Here is a 19709-nt window from a genome sequence, read left to right on the forward strand (position 1 = left end):
GTGTAGATGGCAGTGCGCTCTGGAAGCGTACTAGGAGATGCTGGCTTGAAGCGGAAAGAGGGAAAATGAAAAAAAAAAAAATAAAAAAAAAATAAAAAAAAATAAAAAAGAAGAAGAAGAAGAAAATAGAGAGAATCCATTACATTGAAAACAAAATCCGTTATAGTTATCTGTCCATGCATAGATCTGCACTCATCCATGGTCCATGAAGAGCCATGAGACAGCTCAGCATTCCCATGACTCGGTGGCGTATGGTTCTGTGCTCAGACGCACTTGACACACCTTGGAGAAGCATCCAAAATAGAATCAAGAATAGACGCCCAGACAAGGAATCCCCGCACTTGTCTTGGTATCGACACGTTGTGTAACTTCGTCGCGCCAGCTAGCAAAACCAGCTCTTTGGTCATTGGCAGATATATTACTCGCAGGTCGCACATCACCATGCGACTCAGCAATGCCCATCAATGCATCCAAATGGGATCCCAACGCGTGTCAACATCAGAATCCTAGTCGTGCCGTTGTGTGCCACATCCCTCCCCATCTCCGCCTCACCAATCATCCTGCACCAACACGGCCGAGCAGCCAATGCCGCCAATCGAATTCCGCGCCTCCATCTCCGTCTTGACCACGCGCAGCCGCGCCATCTCCGCCTTGCCGGCCTCGGGCGTCTCCATCTGCAGAACCTCAGTCGGGTCCACGACCACGACGCTCCGCTCCTCAGCCACGAGCCGCCTGATGCTCTCGTGCAGGATGCGCCGCGCCACCGTATTCAGCGAGTACACGTCGCGCAGCGAAATCACCACGGCGCAGCAGCCCGCGTGCGCGCCGGACCCCGGATCGCCGTCGTCCGGCGCGCCCAGCTCCCGCACGAGCGCCCTGCTCAGCCGCTCCGAGCCGGGGAAGCGCACGGCGCCGCGCAGGCTGAAAATGACCACGGCGCGCGCGCAGTTGGGGTGGTCCGGCTCCGCGGCGCCGGGCACAATCGTGGCGACGGTGATGCGCACCGTCGCGCCCGCAATCTGGCTCACGTCCATCATGTGCAGCCCCATGTCGCGCGAGAGCTGCTCGCACATCGCCACGCCGCGCACGCTGTTGCCGCGCTCGTCGAGCTTGGGCGAAAACGTCGCGATGCCCACCTGTCCCGGCAGCGCGCCGATGATGCCCCCCGCCACGCCGCTCTTGGCCGGGATCCCCACGTTGGACACCCAGTCACCCGCGGCGTCGTACATGCCGCACGTGGTCATGACGGAGAGCACCTGCCGCACGCTGGCCTGCGGGATCATGGCCACGCCGGTGACGGGGTGCACGCCGCCGTTGCTGAGCGTCGCCGCCATGACGGCCAGGTCGCGCACGTTGACCGTGATGGCGCACTGCCGGATGTACCCGCGCACCACGTCGCGCGGGTCGCAGCTGATGACGCCCGCGGCCTTGAGCATGTAGCCAATCGCCATGTTGCGGTCCGCGGTCCGCAGCTCCGCCTCGTAGACGGCCTCGTCGACGTGCAGCGGGCGGCCGGCGAGCTGCGAGAGGCCGCGCAGGATGCGCTCCGTGCGCTCCTCGGCCGTGCGGCCCTCGACGAGCGAGTGCGCCGTGATGGCGCCCGCGTTGATCATCGGGTTTACCGGCCGGTTCGTGCCGCGCTCGAGCGACAGGTGGTTGAAGGCGTCCCCGGACGGCTCGACGCCAATCTTCTCCAGCACCCGCGGCAGCCCCCGGTCCTCAATCGCCATGGCGTACACAAACGCTTTCGAGATGGACTGCATCGAGAACTCGACGCGGTCGTCGCCCACAGAGTACAGGTTGCCGTCCACCATGGCCAGCGCCACCGCCAGCTTGGACGTGTCGGCCTGCGCGAGCGTCTCAATGTAGCTGGCCGGCGCTCCGCGCTCAATGGAGCGCGCATTGTCCAGCACCGCCTTGAGGTAGTCGGGGATAGGAGACTTCATCGCTGAGCCGGGGGGGAGCCGCCAATTTCGTAAACGAGTTGTATTAGAGCCTTGCACCGAGTAGTTGTTGTAAAGAAAAGAATTCGGAACAGGAAATCATGTCCGCATTGGTCCGATGCACGTGGGCGGACCGACGGAAAAATTCCACTAAAAACCCATCAGCCAAGATGAAACTCAAAAATACGTGAAAGAGCCGTTTTTTTCTGGGCGAAAGGCTGATCGGGTCTTGGCAGGTTGAGCTATGCTTCTTTGAATACTGCCATGCGCAGTTACATAGCAGGCGACGTTATGACGTTATCCCCACCTGGAGACTGATCCAAGCCCCTGAGCCACATCATTCGTCGATTGGACACGAGCTATACAAATTACAAAGGGAACAATAGGTAACGAAACTGGGATGTACGGAAACTTGCGTTACAGCATACGAGCTCCGCTAGGATCTTCGGAAGGTTTCTGCGATTTGCCAATAGGGGGTTGTACTTGGTCAGCCTACGTCGTACGTCGTACCATCATCAGACATTTCCACGAATGCCATTGTTCAGTTATCCATGACATGCTGGCGACTGCCAGGCCGACGTAAATACGGGCGATAAAAGTACCATCGTATTGTATCGATAAAATAGTGCTGAGAATGCAACGTCCGTAGTCAAGTAAGTACAGGTACGTGGATACTTCACCGTCCGGAGTCAAGTAAATATTCGAGGAATATTTAAGTACGTGATGGACCCTGATTTTGGACACATGAACTCACCAACATCGACTACCACTTTTACCATGCTTCCCGTCTTTCTCTCCCTTCTCACGTTGGCGTGGGCCAACACACTCGGGCGCCGCTCAAGCTGCCACAGCGCGGACCCAAGCCACGAACTCTTGACGGTCCATTCCAACCTGGCAACTGGAGAGCTCGTCCGAAGAGCCCCTTTCCCGGAATCCGTCACCATTGAGACGTACGTGCACATTTTTGCCGAAAACAAGACATACGAGGGTGGATGGCTCAGTGTAAGTCCCACGCCCTCTCACGCCACAGACCGTCCGCTTCTAACAAGCCTGCTCAGAACAACACCATCGAGAGGCAGATCCAGGTGCTCAACCAAGGCTACAGCAGCACGCCTTTCAAGTTTGCCCTGAAAGGCATCGACAGGAATGTGACGCTCCTCCCCACGAACCCCCGCGTCGAGCCCCAAGTGCAGTTCAAGTTGCAGTACCGCAAGGGCGACTACCGCAGCCTCAACCTCTACTACGTGAGCGGAATCTTCGGCGGCCAGTGCACGTTTCCCAGCCTGCAGGCCTCGCTCGACAACTGGGCCGCCGACTTCTACCTCGACGGCTGCACCATGGGCGCCGACACGACGCCCGGCAGCAGCGGCCTGTTCGGCGCCGGCACCACGACGATCCACGAGGTCGGGCACTGGCTGGGCCTGCTGCACACGTTCCGCGGCGGCTGCAACTCCACCAACGGCGACTACATTGACGATACGCCCGTCGAGGCCGACTTTTCCGCCGACAAGGCCATTTTCGACACGTGCCCGGTTGGCCGCGACAGCTGCCCGGGCTTGCCAGGTCTGGATCCGATCCAGAACTACATGGACTATGCTTCGGAGTGAGTTTTGCTTTGATATAATCTCTAATAGTTTTCACGTTTTGCTCATATTCTTCTAGGGACTGCCGTACGGAGTTTACTCCCGGTCAGATCGATCGGATGAAGTCGCTTTGGGCATTGGTGCGCAACATTGAGCCAGGCCCTTGAGGCAGAGGCACGCCTGGGCATCACTAGACTGGACTACCAGCGTTTGAGGCTCTTGAAGAGGACGTTGAGGGATGCAGGTTGCTTGGAGCCGGAAAAAAGACTTGTATATGCTCGAAAGTAGTTGTGTAGTATGTAGAACAATGAGTTGAAAGCAACGGCGCAAAGGTATCAACATTATACGTAAGTAGCCCGGGGGCCAGAAATCAATTAAAAGAACTAAATCAAAAGAAATAAATTTCCAGCAAAGATGATCAGGTTTAATCTCAACTGCCAGCTTTTGCTACATCGATCGTTGACGCAGCTGGCGACCAGTAGATTTCCGCACACCACCAGGCCTAGCTCTCAAGCCAAACAAACCTAGCAACACCACTTCAACGGCCAAGCACATCGACTAGTCTTTACGCTTATCATCGACTAACGAGCAGTCCCTCATAGTCTACACGTGCACGACACCACAAAGTCAGAAAGACTTGCACGCCCGGGTTGTATCCCTGGTTCCCTTTGCAACTTATAACCGAGGAACTCTGTTCGGATATGGTTGCCCCGAAATGGCTTCCCGCAGATCAAGGGCTGACAAGACGTGTCCACCACAGCTGTAAGGGCGTATACCGTCTAGTATGATATCTTGGCTCCGCCAGAGCACCTCATGGGATCCATGCATGTACCGGCATGCACTCCATCAGCGCGCGCCCGCAGAGGTGGAAAAGGAATTGCCTCGAGTTTTTCACCTTGTTTTATTGTCTGCTAAGATCCAAAGAAAGGTGGACTGGAAAAAGTTGCCCAGCCCACCCGGTGCAGGACTCGGCGTTTTTGGGACGTGCATTGTCACATACAGGATCTAATCACTTTACATCTTATCAATCTCTGTCTGAGGCTGAATGCTACGACTGTCGCTTGGCAGTGAAGAGCCAAGACCTACAATCCAAATAGTATGGAGCGACCGTCATCATTCCTCTCCTAAATTTTCCATTCAATACCTATCCCGATTCGCAGTCGAGCCTGAATACACACTCCTGCCCTTTCGACTGGTCCAAGGATCGGAGCTCCATCACACCTCCATTTCAAAGCCTGCTCGGTGCCGAGGTGCACATCGACGAGGAGACATGGACTGAGTTTTCCGTCTCTCGCCAAGCTTCCGAAGACCTAGTTTTCTGTCTAGCGTCCCCACGAGCTGAGCAGAGCGGATACTCGACACAAGCATTTTATGTGTTTAAAATATAGTATCGATTACTGTTATCCATACATTTCCAGTACCGTATTTTAACTTTGGCTTTGCAGGGGAGTGTGCCGCCTGCTCGTCGTCGTGTTTTTCTGGGCCGCTTCGTTGATTGCCAAATTCTCATGGATCCGAGGAGGAAGAACAATCTTCTTCTTTTTCAAGTGCCAGCGGAACATGGGTCATTACCGGTCCGGTCCTTAACTTCTCCGCTAAAATAGCAACAAATGCCTCATTGACCCGCGTGCCACCATCGAAGCGTGTACCCATCTGCCCATGCTTATGCCCATGCCATCTAATCAATCAGATAATCAGGCACACACCCATAGTCCCGTTTTTTAAGCCTAGTCTGGCGCTCAGGTAGCGGTCTAGCTCCAGACCCCGGTATAACGATACCAGCTGGCGTGCAGATAAGACGCCCTGTTCTGAACGACCTGGGTGCTGTCACGAACGAGTCATTGCGCAGCACGAATACAACGGCCAGCACACCATATTCATTGGTGACAAGGTTCGTTTATCTAATGTAACTAGTCTGTAATTCCTGTCAAATCCTTTGTTTCTGTCATCTGAAGAGTGATACTCTAGCCAAGCATCAGTTCCATTAGCCTATTGGGGGTGCAACTGTAGATCGTTGACATGTTTGATGCTCGCCTTCTTTTATAGCCTTATTATAGTAGAGCTATAGTAGCACTATCGACGTGCATCGGCAGACGATAAAGGTGGAGCTACATCAATTAGCTTCTCTGTTGTCGTTCATGTGTGCCTCAAGCCTGCTCTTAGACGGTTGTCAGCCGTCATGTAGGAATAACGTCAAAGCCAGTTGCGGCTTGCAGCGGCCCCATCGACCAGAACAATATCCTTGCTCTGTTAATCATGGGGGTCTATCTATTAATAACATTGGCTGACGTTCAAGGCGAACATGCAAGGCGTTCCAACCTGATGTAACTAAAGTGACTGCTACCCTCGCCGCTCGTCGTCACAATCACACAAACCACCCAAGGGTAGCCGTCGACGGAAACAATGTCTGAGCCGAAAAAGATATTGATGCTCACCAACTCGGAGCATGGCCAGGCCAATGTTTTTCTTGCGACTGCCCACGAGATCCTCCAGATCGACGACACCGCTCAGATCTACATTTGCTCATTCCCGGCTCTGGAGCAATCCGTGGACGATATTCGCACGCTGCACGGCGACCGATCCGCCGATGCGCGGCTCAACTTCGTCAAGCTATCCGGGCCCTCGTGGAAGACGGCCCTCTTTGGCCGCACCGAGCACCAGTTCCAGGAGCTCAACGATATCCGCCCCACGATTTGGAATGTGGCCAAGGCGGCCAAGCTCACCCGAATTGCCTGTCCGTGGACCTCGGAAGAGCTGTGCGGCCTGGTAAAGGAGATTGAAAAGGTCATGGGCGATCTGGAGCCGGATCTGACCGTGGTGGATAACCTCTTTACCCCGGCCGTGACGATTTGCTACAAGCTGAAGCCGAACTGGATGGTCTTGTCTCCCAACACGTACAAGGAGTTTGCTCTGGCCAAGCAGCCGGATCAGCAATACTACTGGAAATACCCGCCGTGAGTTTGGCCTCGAGACTTGCTGCCCGCATGGTACTGACGCTTATTGCAACTAGGCCGCGCTCGACGATCCCGTTCCCGGTGCCGTGGTATCAGATGCCGTTGGTGTACTACATGGTGCGCAAAATGTATCTGAACCACAACGACCCATTCATGCTGGGCCACGCCGAGCAGATGAAAGCCGCCATTGACACCGACTACGCGGACTGGGCGTACATTTCCATCATCCCCCCCGACGGTCTCAAGGTGCTGCTGGCCACGCGCCCCGAGATTGACTTTCCGTTTGACGTGAAGCCGGAGCACATGGTCCCGTGCGGTCCCATTGTCCGACCGTCGCTGCCGATCCAGGACGCAGATGCTGACCTCGCGAAATGGCTGGCCGGGCGGCCGACTGTGCTCGTCAATCTGGGCACGCATGCGTCGTATGATGCCAAGCACGCGGGCGGCATGGCGGGTGCGCTGGACCTGCTGCTCGAGGCGGCTAAAAAATCGGAGAAGCCGCTGCAGGTGCTCTGGAAACTCAACAAGCGCGATGACTTTGACAGCTCGGAGAAGACGCTCACCGAGTTTAGCACCAAATGGGGGGATGCTGTCAAGGTGGTCGGCTGGCTGGACGTGGAGCCGACGAGCATCCTGGAGTCGGGCCATGTCGTCTGTTCCGTCAACCACGGAGGCGCCAACTCGTTCTTTGAAGCAATCAGGTAAGTCAAACATCGCTCAAAATGACAAGCAAACAGGGGACAGCTTTGGCTGACAGTTTGCAGTGCTGGGGTGCCGCAGGTCGTTCTGCCCGTCTGGGGCGACACGTACGACTTTGCCAAGAGGGCAGAATGGCTGGGCGTCGGTAAATTCGGCAGCCCGAAACACGCACCCAAGGTTGATGCGCGCGAGCTGGGACGCGCGCTCAAGGAAGTCGTCCTCGGCGCGCGGGCAAGCAAGTTCAAGGCAAAGGCCGTGGAACTGGCAATCCTGTGCAAGGACGGTGGCGGAGGAAGACATGTCGCAGCTAAAACCATCTTGGCTGCGATTGATGGCGATGAAAAGAGCACAGTAGTCTTGTAGTAACTCTCTACAACTCAGAGTACAGTATGTCTCCGAGTAGTTGTTGGGCTATAGTTGTGGAACAGCCAGTGTGCGGTACTACGTTGTGCAAACTTGGTATAAGTCGGAAGTCGTGTTGTAATACAACTTTCTACAACTCCGAGTACATTGCTCTTCCCAATACGTGTTAGTCTGTAGCCTTCTTACACTGTGCAATCCTGTGTGTTAATGAGTAAGATAACTGTTGCATTGTGACCCAGCTCGCATGACCCAGCTCGCAGACTTGTCACTCGGAAGATGATCAAATAACAAAATCAAAAACTTTTTATTAAATATCTAATGAATGTCAACACTCGTCTACTATAGAATAAATTACTGCAACATCTGCTGCATGGCGTTGAGCCTGTAGCTTTCATTCCGCTCCACCAACTCGGCGTGTCGCCCCTGGTCCACAATCTTGCCGCCCTCGACGACGAGAATCATGTCCGCCTTGTGCACCGTATGCAAGCGATGTGTAATGGCCAGCACGGTCGTTCCCTGGGAGGCCCTCTCGAGGCCCTTTTGCAGCGCCGCCTCGCCCTCGGCGTCGAGCGCGCTCGTGCTCTCGTCGAGGAGCAGCAGGCGCGGTTTGCGCACGAGCGCGCGCGCAATCGCCACGCGCTGTCTCTGGCCGCCCGAGAGACGCGAGGCAGACGGGCCGCACGCCGTGTTGTATCCGTCCGGCAGCGCCATGATTTCTTGGTGGATGTTGGCGGTGCGGCAGGCTTCCTCAATCTCAGCGTCTGTGGCCTCGTGACCGGGCACGGCGCCGAGGGCCACGTTGTGGCGTACAGTGCCCTCGAAGAGCGCGGGATCCTGGGGAACCAGCGCAATGACGTTGCGGAAGGAATCCGGAAGAGTGGCGATATCCAGCCCGTCAATCAGCACACTGCCAGATGTGGCGGCGTAGAGCTTCTGAACCAGGTTCATAATGGTGCTCTTGCCCGCACCCGAAGGTCCAACCAGTCCGATGAACTGCTTTGGTTTGGCAACAAAGGAGACGTTGTCGAGGACAGACACGTCTGGGTTGCTGGGATAGGAAAAGGACACGTCTTTGAACGTGACTGTCACGCCTGTCTGCTCTTGGGAAAACGGGCTCGGCGTCTTCGCCTCGCCCGACGACTCTTGATCGTCGCGGGACTCGTCCAGGTTCAAGTTAGACCCAATGTGGACAATGGACATGACACGCGAAATGGCCAGGCGGGCGCGGGAGAACTCTGGCGCAAGCGTGAACATGGTGCCCCAAAGCTGCGCACTTGTCAGCATGGCGACCAGCACAATCAGAAGATCGCGCTGCGAGTACTCGCCCCTCATGATGAGCTGCGAGCCCCACCAATAAGTCAGTCCGTTGACAAAAGCCGAGATGGAGTGGGAGAGCGCCAGCATGATGTTGGTCGTCGCGGCGGAGCGCACAATCTGCTTGGCCGGCGGGTCCAGCAGCCGCGTGTACGAGTTCATGTACGTCTTCTCGAGGGACAGGGTCGCGACGGAGCGGATGGACTGGATGGCTTCGGTGGCGAGCGCGTTGGCCGTGGCAAAGGCCTCGTTGTGGCGCTCCTCGAAGCGCGCCAGCATGCGCAGCTGCATGATGCCGCAGCCGAGCAGGATCGGGATCGTGACGAGCGTGACGAGCGCAATCTTCCAGGCGTAGATGTGCGAGACCACAATCGCGATGATGATGTTGACGCACACGGCGAAGAGCGTGCCAAACGTAGAGCCGCTAAACGCCCCGATGGACATGCAGTCCTTGGTGATGATGGACAGCAGGCGCGTCGGCGTCCGGCCCTCGGATACGTGCCATTCCAGGTTCTGCTCTAGCAGCGACCGGAACGAGAGCTTGCGCAGCGCAAAGAGCACGCGCTCGCCGATGATGCCGAACCCGAGCCACGCGAGGAAGTTGGCAAAGAGCTCCACGGACCCGAGCATGAAGATCATGCCCGCGAAGAAGCGCCCCTTGGACAGGATCCCGGCAATCGTGTTCTGGCACGGGTTGAGCGCGCCCACGGTGTACCCAAAGATGAGACCGGAGCCGGAGAACGTGGCGCCGACAATGGCCGCGGCGACCAGGGCAATGGCGAACCACCCCAGCGAGGGCCGGATCAGCCAGGTCACTCCCTTGATGACGCTGCTGAAGGGCTGCTTCGCGATCGCATCTTCCACGTCCGCTTCGTCCTCCTTCGCAGCAGCCTTGGGGACAGGCTTTTCGTCCGCATCAGCAATCTCGGTCGATGTCTTGCTGACCTTGTCGTCGAGGTCATCGACAGACGTACTAGCACGCGAAGCAGGGGCGTCGTGGCCTCCCGAGGCGCCCATCTTCTGCAGCTGGTTCAGGTGCGCAAACCTGCCGCCCGGAATGGCCATGAGCTCCTCGTACGTGCCCTGCTCCATGACCTGGCCGGCCTCCATGACGACGATGTTGTCGGCCGCCTTGATGGTGGACAGCCGGTGCGCAATGGACACAATGGTCCTCTTGCCGTGGGCGGCCTCGCGCTCAATCGCCGCCTGGATCTTGCGCTCGCTTGCGGAGTCGACGCTGGCCGTCGCCTCGTCCAGGATCAGGATCTCCGGATCGCGGACCAGCGCCTGCGCGAGCGCGATGCGCTGCCGCTGCCCGCCGCTGACAAACGTGCCGCCGGGACCGACCGACGTTCCGTACCCCAGAGCGAGGTTCTCGACAAACACGGCTGCGTCGGCCTTGCGGGCGGCTTCGCGGACCAGCTCCACGACGCGCGCGGCGGACGCACCCTGCGAGGCAGCCCACGTCAGGGCGTCTCGTCCCTTGGTGGCCGCTTCGGCGAGCAGCGGGCTGTCGAGCACGGCCTTGAGCTCCTGGTGCGCCGGACGGGGTGAGTTGACGAGACCGAGCGCAATGTTTTCGAGAATGGAGCAGTCAAAGAGCGACGGCTGCTGCTGCACAAAGGTCATGGTGCTGCGGAGGGAGCGGACGTTGAGAGAGCGGATATCTTGGCCGCACATTTCAATCCTTCCCTCGGTTGGGTCGTGCAGACGTGCAATGAGCGCTGCAACAGTCGACTTTCCGCTTCCTGACAGGCCGACAAGCGCAGTGTGCTTTCCGGCCGGGAAGGCAAGGTTGATGTTGCGCAGAGCCGGCTGTCCAGGGCGAGTCGGGTATTCAAAGGTGACGTCCCGGAAGTAGATGGACTTTTCGGTTTCAGTGTCAAGCTGGATTCCGGAATCCGAAGTGCCGTCAATGGACGAAGGGGTCTGGATGTCTCCCATGAGGCGATTGTAGGACGCAACCGCGGAGCCGAGATACGGGACCAGGGGCGCCAATCCGCCCAGCATAACACACGCTGCATCAATTAGCCATGATCTCGTCAATAACATTCATTCCTCCTTACCATCAATGAGAAGATACACAATAGCATAGATCTGACCAATCGAGGATCCGCCACTGTTGCTCGCGGCAGCATTGGCGATGCGGATGCTGCCCTGCCAAAACGCCAAAGCATTCGCCGCATACGCGATAAAGTACAGCAATCCGGTCTGCACCGAGGCGACGGCCGCCTTCTTGATGGCGTTGCTGCGGGCATCCACCATGAAGTCGGTAAACATCTTCTCCAGGCGCGCGGCGGCGCTAAACGCCTGAACGACGGGGATGTGCGAGAGCGCCTCGGACGCAATCGACGAGGCCTGCGAGGCGGCGTCGTTTTGCTTGCCCATGAACTGGGCAATGTACTTGCTGCTGAGCGAGCCCGAGATGAGAAACGCGGGCAGCACGGAGATGAGGATGCCTGCCAGACTGGCCTGGGTCGAAAAGGCAATGACGAAGACGGTGATGATGAAGCTAAAGGTGGTGATGATGGTGCCGACCTTTTCCGACGTGCCGGACTGGATGGCGGCAATGTCGCTCTGCAGCCGGCTCGACACCTCGCCCGAGGAGCCGCGCGTGTCGAAAAAGGACGGCGGCTGGCGCAGCAGCGCGGCGAGGTAGTGGCTGCGCATGCGCCGCGCGAGCCGCTGGCTGATGACGCCCCAGCACGTGAGGTGGATGTAGATGAGCACGAGCGCAATGGCGCCGATCCACGCCGTCTTGATCACCTTGTCGTTGATGGCCGACTCGTACCGGAACGGGTCCTGCCCGGCGGCGCCGCCGCCGTCGTCCTGCGCCGCGCACGTCGCGCTGTTGAAGTCGTCGACGAGCTGGCCGAAGAGGACACCCATGAGGGGAAACGGCACGCCCGCGGCGGCCGCGCAGATAGTGCCGGCAATGATGAGCAGCACGTCGATGATGGTGGGCTGCGCGGCGAAGAGCAGGCGAAAGTAGACAAAAAAGTTGCCGAGATCCTGTGGCACGACGAGGTTAGTTGGCGCGTTGAGCTTTCAGAGGGCGGTCTTGCAACGTACCAGCCCTTTCTTTTCTGCGTCCTCGGCATCTTTGGGTATCTCAGCACCGGCAGAGGGTGTTGGGGAGCTGCCCTCTGCCTTCTCCGGGCTACTCTTTTTCTCTTCGACTCCCATGTTTCCTCGATCTGCGCAGTTTCCCGCGACTTGACACGAGCTGTCGAAACACGAGGGTTGGCCAGAAGACTTGCAGTAGGCTAGAGCGTAGCAGCAATCACAAAGCTAGATAGATTATCGTCCCTTTCAGATCAAGGTCGAGGACGTGCGTGGTTTGTACAGGATTTGGAGAAAACCTGCCCATCTGTATTTGTGGCAACCCTCCGCTGGAGAAACAAGAACGGCCGCCACTCTTGGCACAAGTCACGTCAAGCGGCCGATCGTAGCCCGCCGTGCTCGGATTTACGAATACAGAACAGTCGGAAATGAGGGGGGGCAGACGGGCAAGGCCAATGCGACACTATTCGAGAATGGGCCTACGGAGCCGACTTAGCAGATGGTTCTAACAGAGTGGGAAGAAAGAGGAGCAAAAGGAGGGAGGCGATGGCCAAGCAACCAAGCTACAGCATGGTGGGGGAGAAGCAGACCAGTACAGCATGTCGACCCGAAAAAAGCAGGGCAATTATCAGATCATCCTGGCTCGTCGTCGGTGGGGTTGGGGGCGTGAATGTGATATAAGCATAACAGGTGGGCTTTTGTCTGAGCGGTAGATGGTGGCCAGGGACCACCCGCCAGTCGCGCATAGTACGGCCGATCCGAGTCTTTTCCTGTCCTTTGCGCTCACTAGTTTAGTTGCTCGTTATTGATCTATCTTGGATGTCAAGGCACTCTGGGAGCTCGCCCCGTTGCAAGTGCCGACCATGTGGATCGGTTGCTGAAGCAGGTCTAATGTCGGGCAGGCTGAAACCCATGTTTTCTTTCCCGTAGAATATTTACATCTGCGACTGGTAGAGCTAGATCCTCGGCCGAAAAAAGGGCAAAAAAGCTCATAAATCGGTTGTATTTCTACGGAAGCCTCTCCGGCATCCAACATGGAGACCAACACAGAGGCCCGGCGGCTCTTATTCCTCACCAATGCCGAGCTCGGCCAGGCCAATGTGCATCTCGCCGTGATTGAATGGCTTCTGGCGCACCAGCCCCAAATCGAGCTGCATCTGTGCTCCTTTGCGTCGCTGCGGCCCGCCGTCGCCGCCATCAACGACGCGGCCGGGGCGGACACGGCAGCGCCGCGGGTCACGTTCCACGCGCTATCCGGCGCGCCCTGGAAAGAATGCCTCTTTGAGCGGCCGGAGCACCAGTGGCAGGAAATTTGCGCCCTGCCGCCAACGGCGTGGAGCGTGGCGCGCTCCGCGCCGCTGATGCCGCGCGTGGTGCTCCCGTGGAACGCCGACGAGCTGGTCGACCTGACCCGGCAGGTCAAAGAGGTCGTCGAGAGCGTGGACGCGCAGCTCGTCATCGTGGACAATCTGTTCACGCCCGGAATCACCGTCTGCTACAACGTCAACCCAAAGTGGTGCGTGCTGTCGCCCAACACATACCGCGAGTTTATCCTCGGCGACCAGCCGCGATACGAAAACTACTGGAAGCATCCGCCGTACGTTTTGCCCGCCCGCCCAGAGCACACGCTGAGCTAATTCTCTTTCCAGAACGTCGTCATTTATCCCGTACCCAGTGCCGTTCTACATGATACCCTCGGCGCTGTACCATCAGCGCCAGTGGACGAGGAACAGGCAGAGCACCTGGATACACGAAAACGCCGTGCATTTGTGGGAGAAGACGGACAAGAAGATCATCTACGCAGACTGGGGGCGGCTGAGCTACGACCCGCCCAAGGACCTCAAGATATTTCTGCCCAGCAACGCCATTGTCGACTTTCCCTTTTCCAAGATCCCGGACCACATCGTCTCGTGCGGACCAATCCTCCGCCCTGTCGCGACCTCTCTCGAGGAGGCGGATCCTAAACTCGCCGCGTGGCTCCGTCGGCGTCCGACCGTCTACATCAATCTCGGAACCCATGTCCTGTACGACAGCGACACGCAGATCAATCTGGCCGGCGCCATCAAAGCGCTGCTCGAGGCCGCCGCGGCGAAGAAGCAGGATATCCAGGTGCTGTGGAAAGTGAACCGGGACAAGAAGAAGGAGGGCTCAGACCACGAAGCTCTCTACAAGGAACTCGGCCAAGATGGCGATCAGGACCGCGTGTTGATCGTGGACTGGTTGTTGGCCGAGCCCGTGTTGGTGCTGAATTCGGGATCCATTGTATGCTCTGTCAACCACGGCGGCGCAAACTCCTATTTCGAGGCAGTCAGGTACGGAATATCCGAGTCTTCCAGGGTTCCCTTTTTTACTAACTTGGTATAGTGCCGGCGTTCCCCAAATCGTCCTGCCCGTGTGGTTTGACACATACGACTTTGCCCGGCGGGTGGAATACTTTGGCATCGGCAAGATTGGCAACCGCAACAACGCGCCAAAGTGCTGTAAAGACGAGTTGGCGCCGATATTTAAACAAGTCGTGCTAGAGGAGGCAGGCAAGCTGATGCAGGCCAAGGCAACAAAAATGGCCGAGGCGTGCAAGGCGAGCGGGCAGGGCTCGGAGAAGGCGGCCAGGGGCATTCTAGAGTTACTGGAGGGTACTGCGGCTTGAAAGTTTCCAAACACCTATAATGGAAGTATAATAACATGTGGATTTGCCGGCTTATAGAACGAGATGGGCGGGCTGCAAAGCACCGTTAAACGAAGCTTTGTTGGATTATCTCCGTATTAAGGTGACAAGATCAACGAGACGCGGCCCAACATTCCTTCGACCTAAGTTGCCGTGTAGCCACCATCCACCAGAATGTCCGTTCCAGTCACATACGACGAAGCATTCGAAGCGAGGAAAAGATAGACTGCTTTCAACTCGACCGTTTCGCCGAATCGCCTACCCTAGATCAGCGAGTGCAAACATTAAGCAGAGGGGCATTTAAAATACATACCCCATCGGGACTTTATCCATAATGGCGCTCATGACTTCTTCTGCGATGGGACCGGAAATGCCTGTGTTGAAGAAGCCAGGGGATACGCTGTTGACGCGCGCAAAGCCCAGCCATTCAATAGCAAGAGACTTGCCTGTGAGTGCCGTCGTCAGCCCGCTTGTCCGGTGTGCGATTGTGTCCTCTTGCCAGAAACAGACACTACAGGTACTCACAGAGGTGAATGATGGCGGCCTTGGACGTATTGTAGACGGCCTGCTGCCTCGGGATGTTGACAATGTGGCCAGACATGCTCGCCTTGGCGATGAAGCTGCCATTGGCAAAGTCCTCCAGCTTGGTCCCGTGCGTCGTTATGCCCTCCAGTTTCTGCCTGCGAAAGTGCTGGCCGGCCACATGCGCGCAGTACGCGACGCCGTCCGTGTTGATGCTCATCAGTCCGTGGTACCGTGCGACGCTCGCGTCCAGAAAGGCCTCGTCGCCCCACGAGATGCCAGAGTTGGCGACAAAGACGTCCAGACGGCCGTTGAGATCCTGAACTGCGCTGCTCACCGCGCGTTCCACCTCGTCGTACGAAGTGACGTCGACTTTGTGAGCCTTGCCTGTCCCACACCAAGTTGGTATCAGTATCTCTTGTCCGACTGCTGCTGAGGGAATGCACAGCTGGGGCAACATTACATTTCACGCCGTAATTTGCTTCCATCTTTGCAGCCTTGGTGACGGCTTCGCTGTTGCGGTTGTACCAGAGGGCGACGTTGGCGCCCGCCTCGGCAAAGGCTTCGGCGGCCGCGAAGCCGATACCCTGCCCGGCGCCGGCCACGATGGCCGTCTTCCCCGCCAGGGAAAAGAGCGGCATGACGGCGCTGCCCGCTGGAGCCGCCGTGTTGTTGCGTCGAAACACGCCGTGTTTCATAGCATTGGCCATTGTTTTCGGATGCGCGCGTGTGTCTCGCTAAGAATACTATTAGAATCAAGGTGTATTCGAATAATAATAAAAGCAATAATAATATTAATTTAGTTCCTAATAATTAAGATAATCTAGATAACTCTAATATAAACACTACCTTCCTTAATAGCTAAGATTAATAGGTCTATAGCCTTTAAAAGTAAGTCTCCTACCTATATACTAGCTAATAAAAGGCTAGCTTTAAGTTACCTACTTATATAAGGTTAATATTTATACTTTCTTTTTTTATAGCTTTATAAATAAACTTAATTTACTTAAAAATATAATAAAAAGCTATTCTTCTTAGTATTATTAATATTAAAGCTTTATTCTTCTATTCTAAGCCTTTCTTAGCTAATTAAACCCCTTTTTTCCCTTTATATATATACTTTTTTTTTAATAATTCCCTTAATACCTTAATCTCTTAATAATTTACCTTTTTTAGTTTATTTTTATATTTTACCTATTTTTCTATTTATATATTTATTTTTATATTATTTAATTTAATAATACTTTTATTATAATATTAATTAGGTTATTATTACTATTAATTTATTATAATTTATAAACTTCTTTTCTTTTATATAATTAATAAAAAACTATAATATTAATTATTAGCTATTTCTTTTTAATTATTTTAAGCTTAATAAGGTATTTATATAATAATAAAGAGTTAATATAAATAATTATTAGGATTTTTAGGATATTTAATTTCTTTATAATTATATTAATTATTAAGCTAATAGTATATTCTATATTTATTCTTATAACTATATTATATAATTTTAATACTAAAGTTAATTTTATTATTTTTTTTAACTTTATTAAGTTTTAAATAATAATATTTCCTTTAAATATAAATTTATTATTATTAATTTATTCTTTATTACTAATTATAATAATATAACCTATTTAAAAACTTAAATCTTTATTATTAGTAAATAATCTATTAATAAAAATAAATATCTTTACTTTCTTAAAGTCTATTAAGATATATTAAATACCTCTTTCTTAATTATCTATTTATTACTAGATTCTTATTCTTAGCTTTTTAAAGTCTTTTTTTTTAAGTTATTACTATTATATAACTATAGAAAGGTTAAATACTACTTCTAGCTAGTAAATACTAGTAATATATACTCTTTAGGCTTTTTATTAAGTATACTCTTTTTTAGTTAAAGGTATTTTTAGTTTCTTTCTTTATTTATATTAGCTTATAATAATTATATTATCTTTTTTAAGGTCTAGGTAGTAGCTATTAAAGAATAATAGGTTTTTTATTATTAAATTATTTTTTAACTTTATAATAATACCTACTTTTAATATCTTTTTATTTTCTTTTTTAATAAAGCCTTTATTATTTAAAATAAGTATATTATTTATTTAAAAACTTATAATCTTAAATTCCTTTTTATTTAAAATAAAAAGGTATAAGTTAAATATTAAAATAACTATATTTAGCTATTTAAAAAGATACTTTAAATATATTATATACTAGTAATTACCTAATTCTAGGATATTATAAAGAAGCCTTAAAACTATTATAATTATACCTTATAGATATTAATATTATAGTTATTTTAATAACCTTATTAGAATTATTCTATTTAGTATTATTTTTAATTAAGTATATACCTAGGTAATATCTTTAAACTAGATTTATTTCCTAATACCTTTTATCTTATTATATTTTTTATCTCTTTCTTTAATAATTAAGAAAGTAATAGTAATAATAATTCTCTAGCTTAATTATTAAATTATAAATAATATTATTAAAATTAAGGCTTTATCTTAGTTATTAAAACTATAAATTACTATTCTAGACTTTTTATACTTCTTCTTAATTTCTTTACTTTTAATTTTATTAATAAGCTTTAAATTAAAGATTTATATATTTTTATAAACTTTAAGATTAAATTTTATAAATTTAAATATACTAATAGTTATTAGGCCTTTAATTTCTACCTTATTTAACTATTTAAATAGTATATTAGGTATTATAATAATTCTAGCCTTATATAATTTAATTACTAGCTTATAATTACTTTTTTCTTTTATAAAAAGGTATATTTTAAAATATATAGTATTTTCCTTATTTATAGTTTCTATTATAAAGATTTTATAGTTACCTTTATTATTTAGGTAATTTATATACTTTTTAAATTCTATATTTATTAAATAGACTTTATATTTTTTTACTAGCTTACCTTTTATTAATTTTAATAATCTCTTTATTATTATCTTTTCTACCCTCTTTTTTATAATCTTATCCTCTTTAAAGGGGTTTAAACTATATAACTAGGTAAAATTTCCTTTTTCTCTAGCTTAAAGACCTTTTATTATTTATTATTAACTAGGCTAGGCTAACTAAGACTAGATATTAATAAGAATTATTATCTAGTATTTAGTCTAATTATTATACTTAATAATATATACTAGCTTTAGTTTTATTAGGTTATCTTCTTTATTTTTTTTACCTTTAGATTCTTTAATATTATTAGTAAAGGCTTAGTCTTTATTAATATCTTAATTAAAAGCTAGGCCTATAGTGTTTTTATTAAAAGCCTAGTTTTTATTAAAGTCTTAATTAGAAGCTAGGCTTATAATACTATTAAAAAATACTTAGCCTTTTAATTCTATAATTTCTTAGCTAGGCTATATAGTAATAGCCTTTTAATTATACCTTAATAGTATTAATAGGGCTTTATTAATATCCCTATTCTTAAAGAGGTTCTTAGCTATTATTCTAAACCCCTTTTATACTCTACCTTTACCTTTATTACTTTCCTTTTTATATTTTACCTTAACCTTCTTTATTCTTTCTTTCTTTATCTTATCCTTTTAAAAGGAATAGATTACTATTAAATAGAACTTTAATAGTCCTTTTAGTATCTTAATAATATAGGTTTTACCTTTTATTATAATTATCTTAAATAGGCCTTACTATTCTTTTTTTTTATACTATATAAAGATATCTAACTATAAAGGTAGTTAGTAAAGAGAGTTTATATTTAAACTATTTCTTTAGGCTTATACCTTTTTAATTTAATACTTTTAATAAAGAATATAGACCTTTATTATTACCTTCTAAATTACTTTACCTTATTTATAGGTATTTAAATAAAAAGGTAATTAATAGGATATTTAAAGGTATATACTAAAGACTAGTAGTATTAGGATAAGGCTATTTAGGCTTACTATATTATTAATAGCTTTAATAACTATTTAGAAGATTTAGTATTTATTTATAATATTATTAATATTATTTTTAATAACTTTAAATACTTAATAAAGAATACTATAATACCTTTTTACCTTTCCTATACTATTATAAGCCTTAATAAAGATAGCTTAAATCTAAATATAAAAGCTATTTATATAGTATTTAAATTTAATAAAAATAAAGTTCTTTCTAGTATTATAAATAATCTAGTTAGGTAGGCTAATATATATATTAATCTAGTATTCTAGAATTATATTTTATATATTCTTTACCTTCTAATCTTAGCTTTAAAGGAATCTTATAGCTTAAAAAACTATTACTAAATTAATAATATAAAGAACTAGCTTACTATTAATATAATAGATATTTACTATAATCTTATAGTTAAATTTATAATTATTCTTAATTATAAAGTAGAATTAGCTAGGGGCTTTCTAGTTTAATTAGTAATTCTTATATATCTTTATTATCTTCTTTAAAGTATTAATATTAAAGTCTTTACTAATATACTCTAGAATATTACTTAAGTAGTAAGCTAATAGGTAGTTAAATCTTTAATATAGTTACCTAAGCTCTTATTCTATAAGGTAGAAGGCTACTACTAAAGCTAGGCTTAATAGCTAAAATAAGTACCCTTATTACTTAATTA

The 19709-nt window shown here is 49.6% G+C and overlaps 7 protein-coding genes across 7 annotated transcripts; 4 read left to right on the top strand and 3 right to left on the bottom strand.

The window, feature by feature from the left end:
- Positions 1-548: 548 nt before the first annotated feature.
- CCM_09001 (Glutaminase) lies at positions 549-1946 on the bottom strand (the record flags this gene model as incomplete). Its single annotated transcript, XM_006674136.1, has 1 exon — positions 549-1946. One exon carries the CDS (start codon positions 1944-1946, stop codon positions 549-551), a length of 1398 nt encoding a protein of 465 aa, XP_006674199.1.
- A 774-nt stretch (positions 1947-2720) lies between these two features.
- CCM_09002 (Peptidase M43B, pregnancy-associated plasma-A) lies at positions 2721-3693 on the top strand (the record flags this gene model as incomplete). Its single annotated transcript, XM_006674137.1, has 3 exons — positions 2721-2945; positions 3002-3546; positions 3606-3693. 3 exons carry the CDS (start codon positions 2721-2723, stop codon positions 3691-3693), a joined length of 858 nt encoding a protein of 285 aa, XP_006674200.1.
- An 878-nt stretch (positions 3694-4571) lies between these two features.
- CCM_09003 (uncharacterized protein) lies at positions 4572-4914 on the top strand (the record flags this gene model as incomplete). Its single annotated transcript, XM_006674138.1, has 2 exons — positions 4572-4622; positions 4687-4914. The coding sequence occupies 2 exons, from the start codon at positions 4572-4574 to the stop codon at positions 4912-4914; spliced, it is 279 nt and encodes a 92-aa protein (XP_006674201.1).
- A 1015-nt stretch (positions 4915-5929) lies between these two features.
- On the top strand, positions 5930-7542 carry CCM_09004 (UDP-glucoronosyl and UDP-glucosyl transferase, putative; the record flags this gene model as incomplete). Its single annotated transcript, XM_006674139.1, has 3 exons — positions 5930-6480; positions 6537-7181; positions 7245-7542. 3 exons carry the CDS (start codon positions 5930-5932, stop codon positions 7540-7542), a joined length of 1494 nt encoding a protein of 497 aa, XP_006674202.1.
- A 351-nt stretch (positions 7543-7893) lies between these two features.
- CCM_09005 (ABC multidrug transporter SitT) lies at positions 7894-12042 on the bottom strand (the record flags this gene model as incomplete). Its single annotated transcript, XM_006674140.1, has 3 exons — positions 7894-10874; positions 10923-11868; positions 11929-12042. 3 exons carry the CDS (start codon positions 12040-12042, stop codon positions 7894-7896), a joined length of 4041 nt encoding a protein of 1346 aa, XP_006674203.1.
- Positions 12043-12953: 911 nt separating this feature from the next.
- On the top strand, positions 12954-14566 carry CCM_09006 (UDP-glucoronosyl and UDP-glucosyl transferase, putative; the record flags this gene model as incomplete). Its single annotated transcript, XM_006674141.1, has 3 exons — positions 12954-13516; positions 13569-14231; positions 14284-14566. The coding sequence occupies 3 exons, from the start codon at positions 12954-12956 to the stop codon at positions 14564-14566; spliced, it is 1509 nt and encodes a 502-aa protein (XP_006674204.1).
- Positions 14567-14727: 161 nt separating this feature from the next.
- Positions 14728-15816, bottom strand: CCM_09007 (sorbitol utilization protein SOU2; the record flags this gene model as incomplete). The annotated part of the gene is made up of 4 exons (XM_006674142.1): positions 14728-14842; positions 14898-15030; positions 15110-15493; positions 15570-15816. The coding sequence occupies 4 exons, from the start codon at positions 15814-15816 to the stop codon at positions 14728-14730; spliced, it is 879 nt and encodes a 292-aa protein (XP_006674205.1).
- Positions 15817-19709: the final 3893 nt, after the last annotated feature.

Source organism: Cordyceps militaris (assembly GCF_000225605.1).
Source record: "Cordyceps militaris CM01 unplaced genomic scaffold CCM_S00007, whole genome shotgun sequence".
Taxonomy (NCBI): domain Eukaryota; kingdom Fungi; phylum Ascomycota; class Sordariomycetes; order Hypocreales; family Cordycipitaceae; genus Cordyceps; species Cordyceps militaris.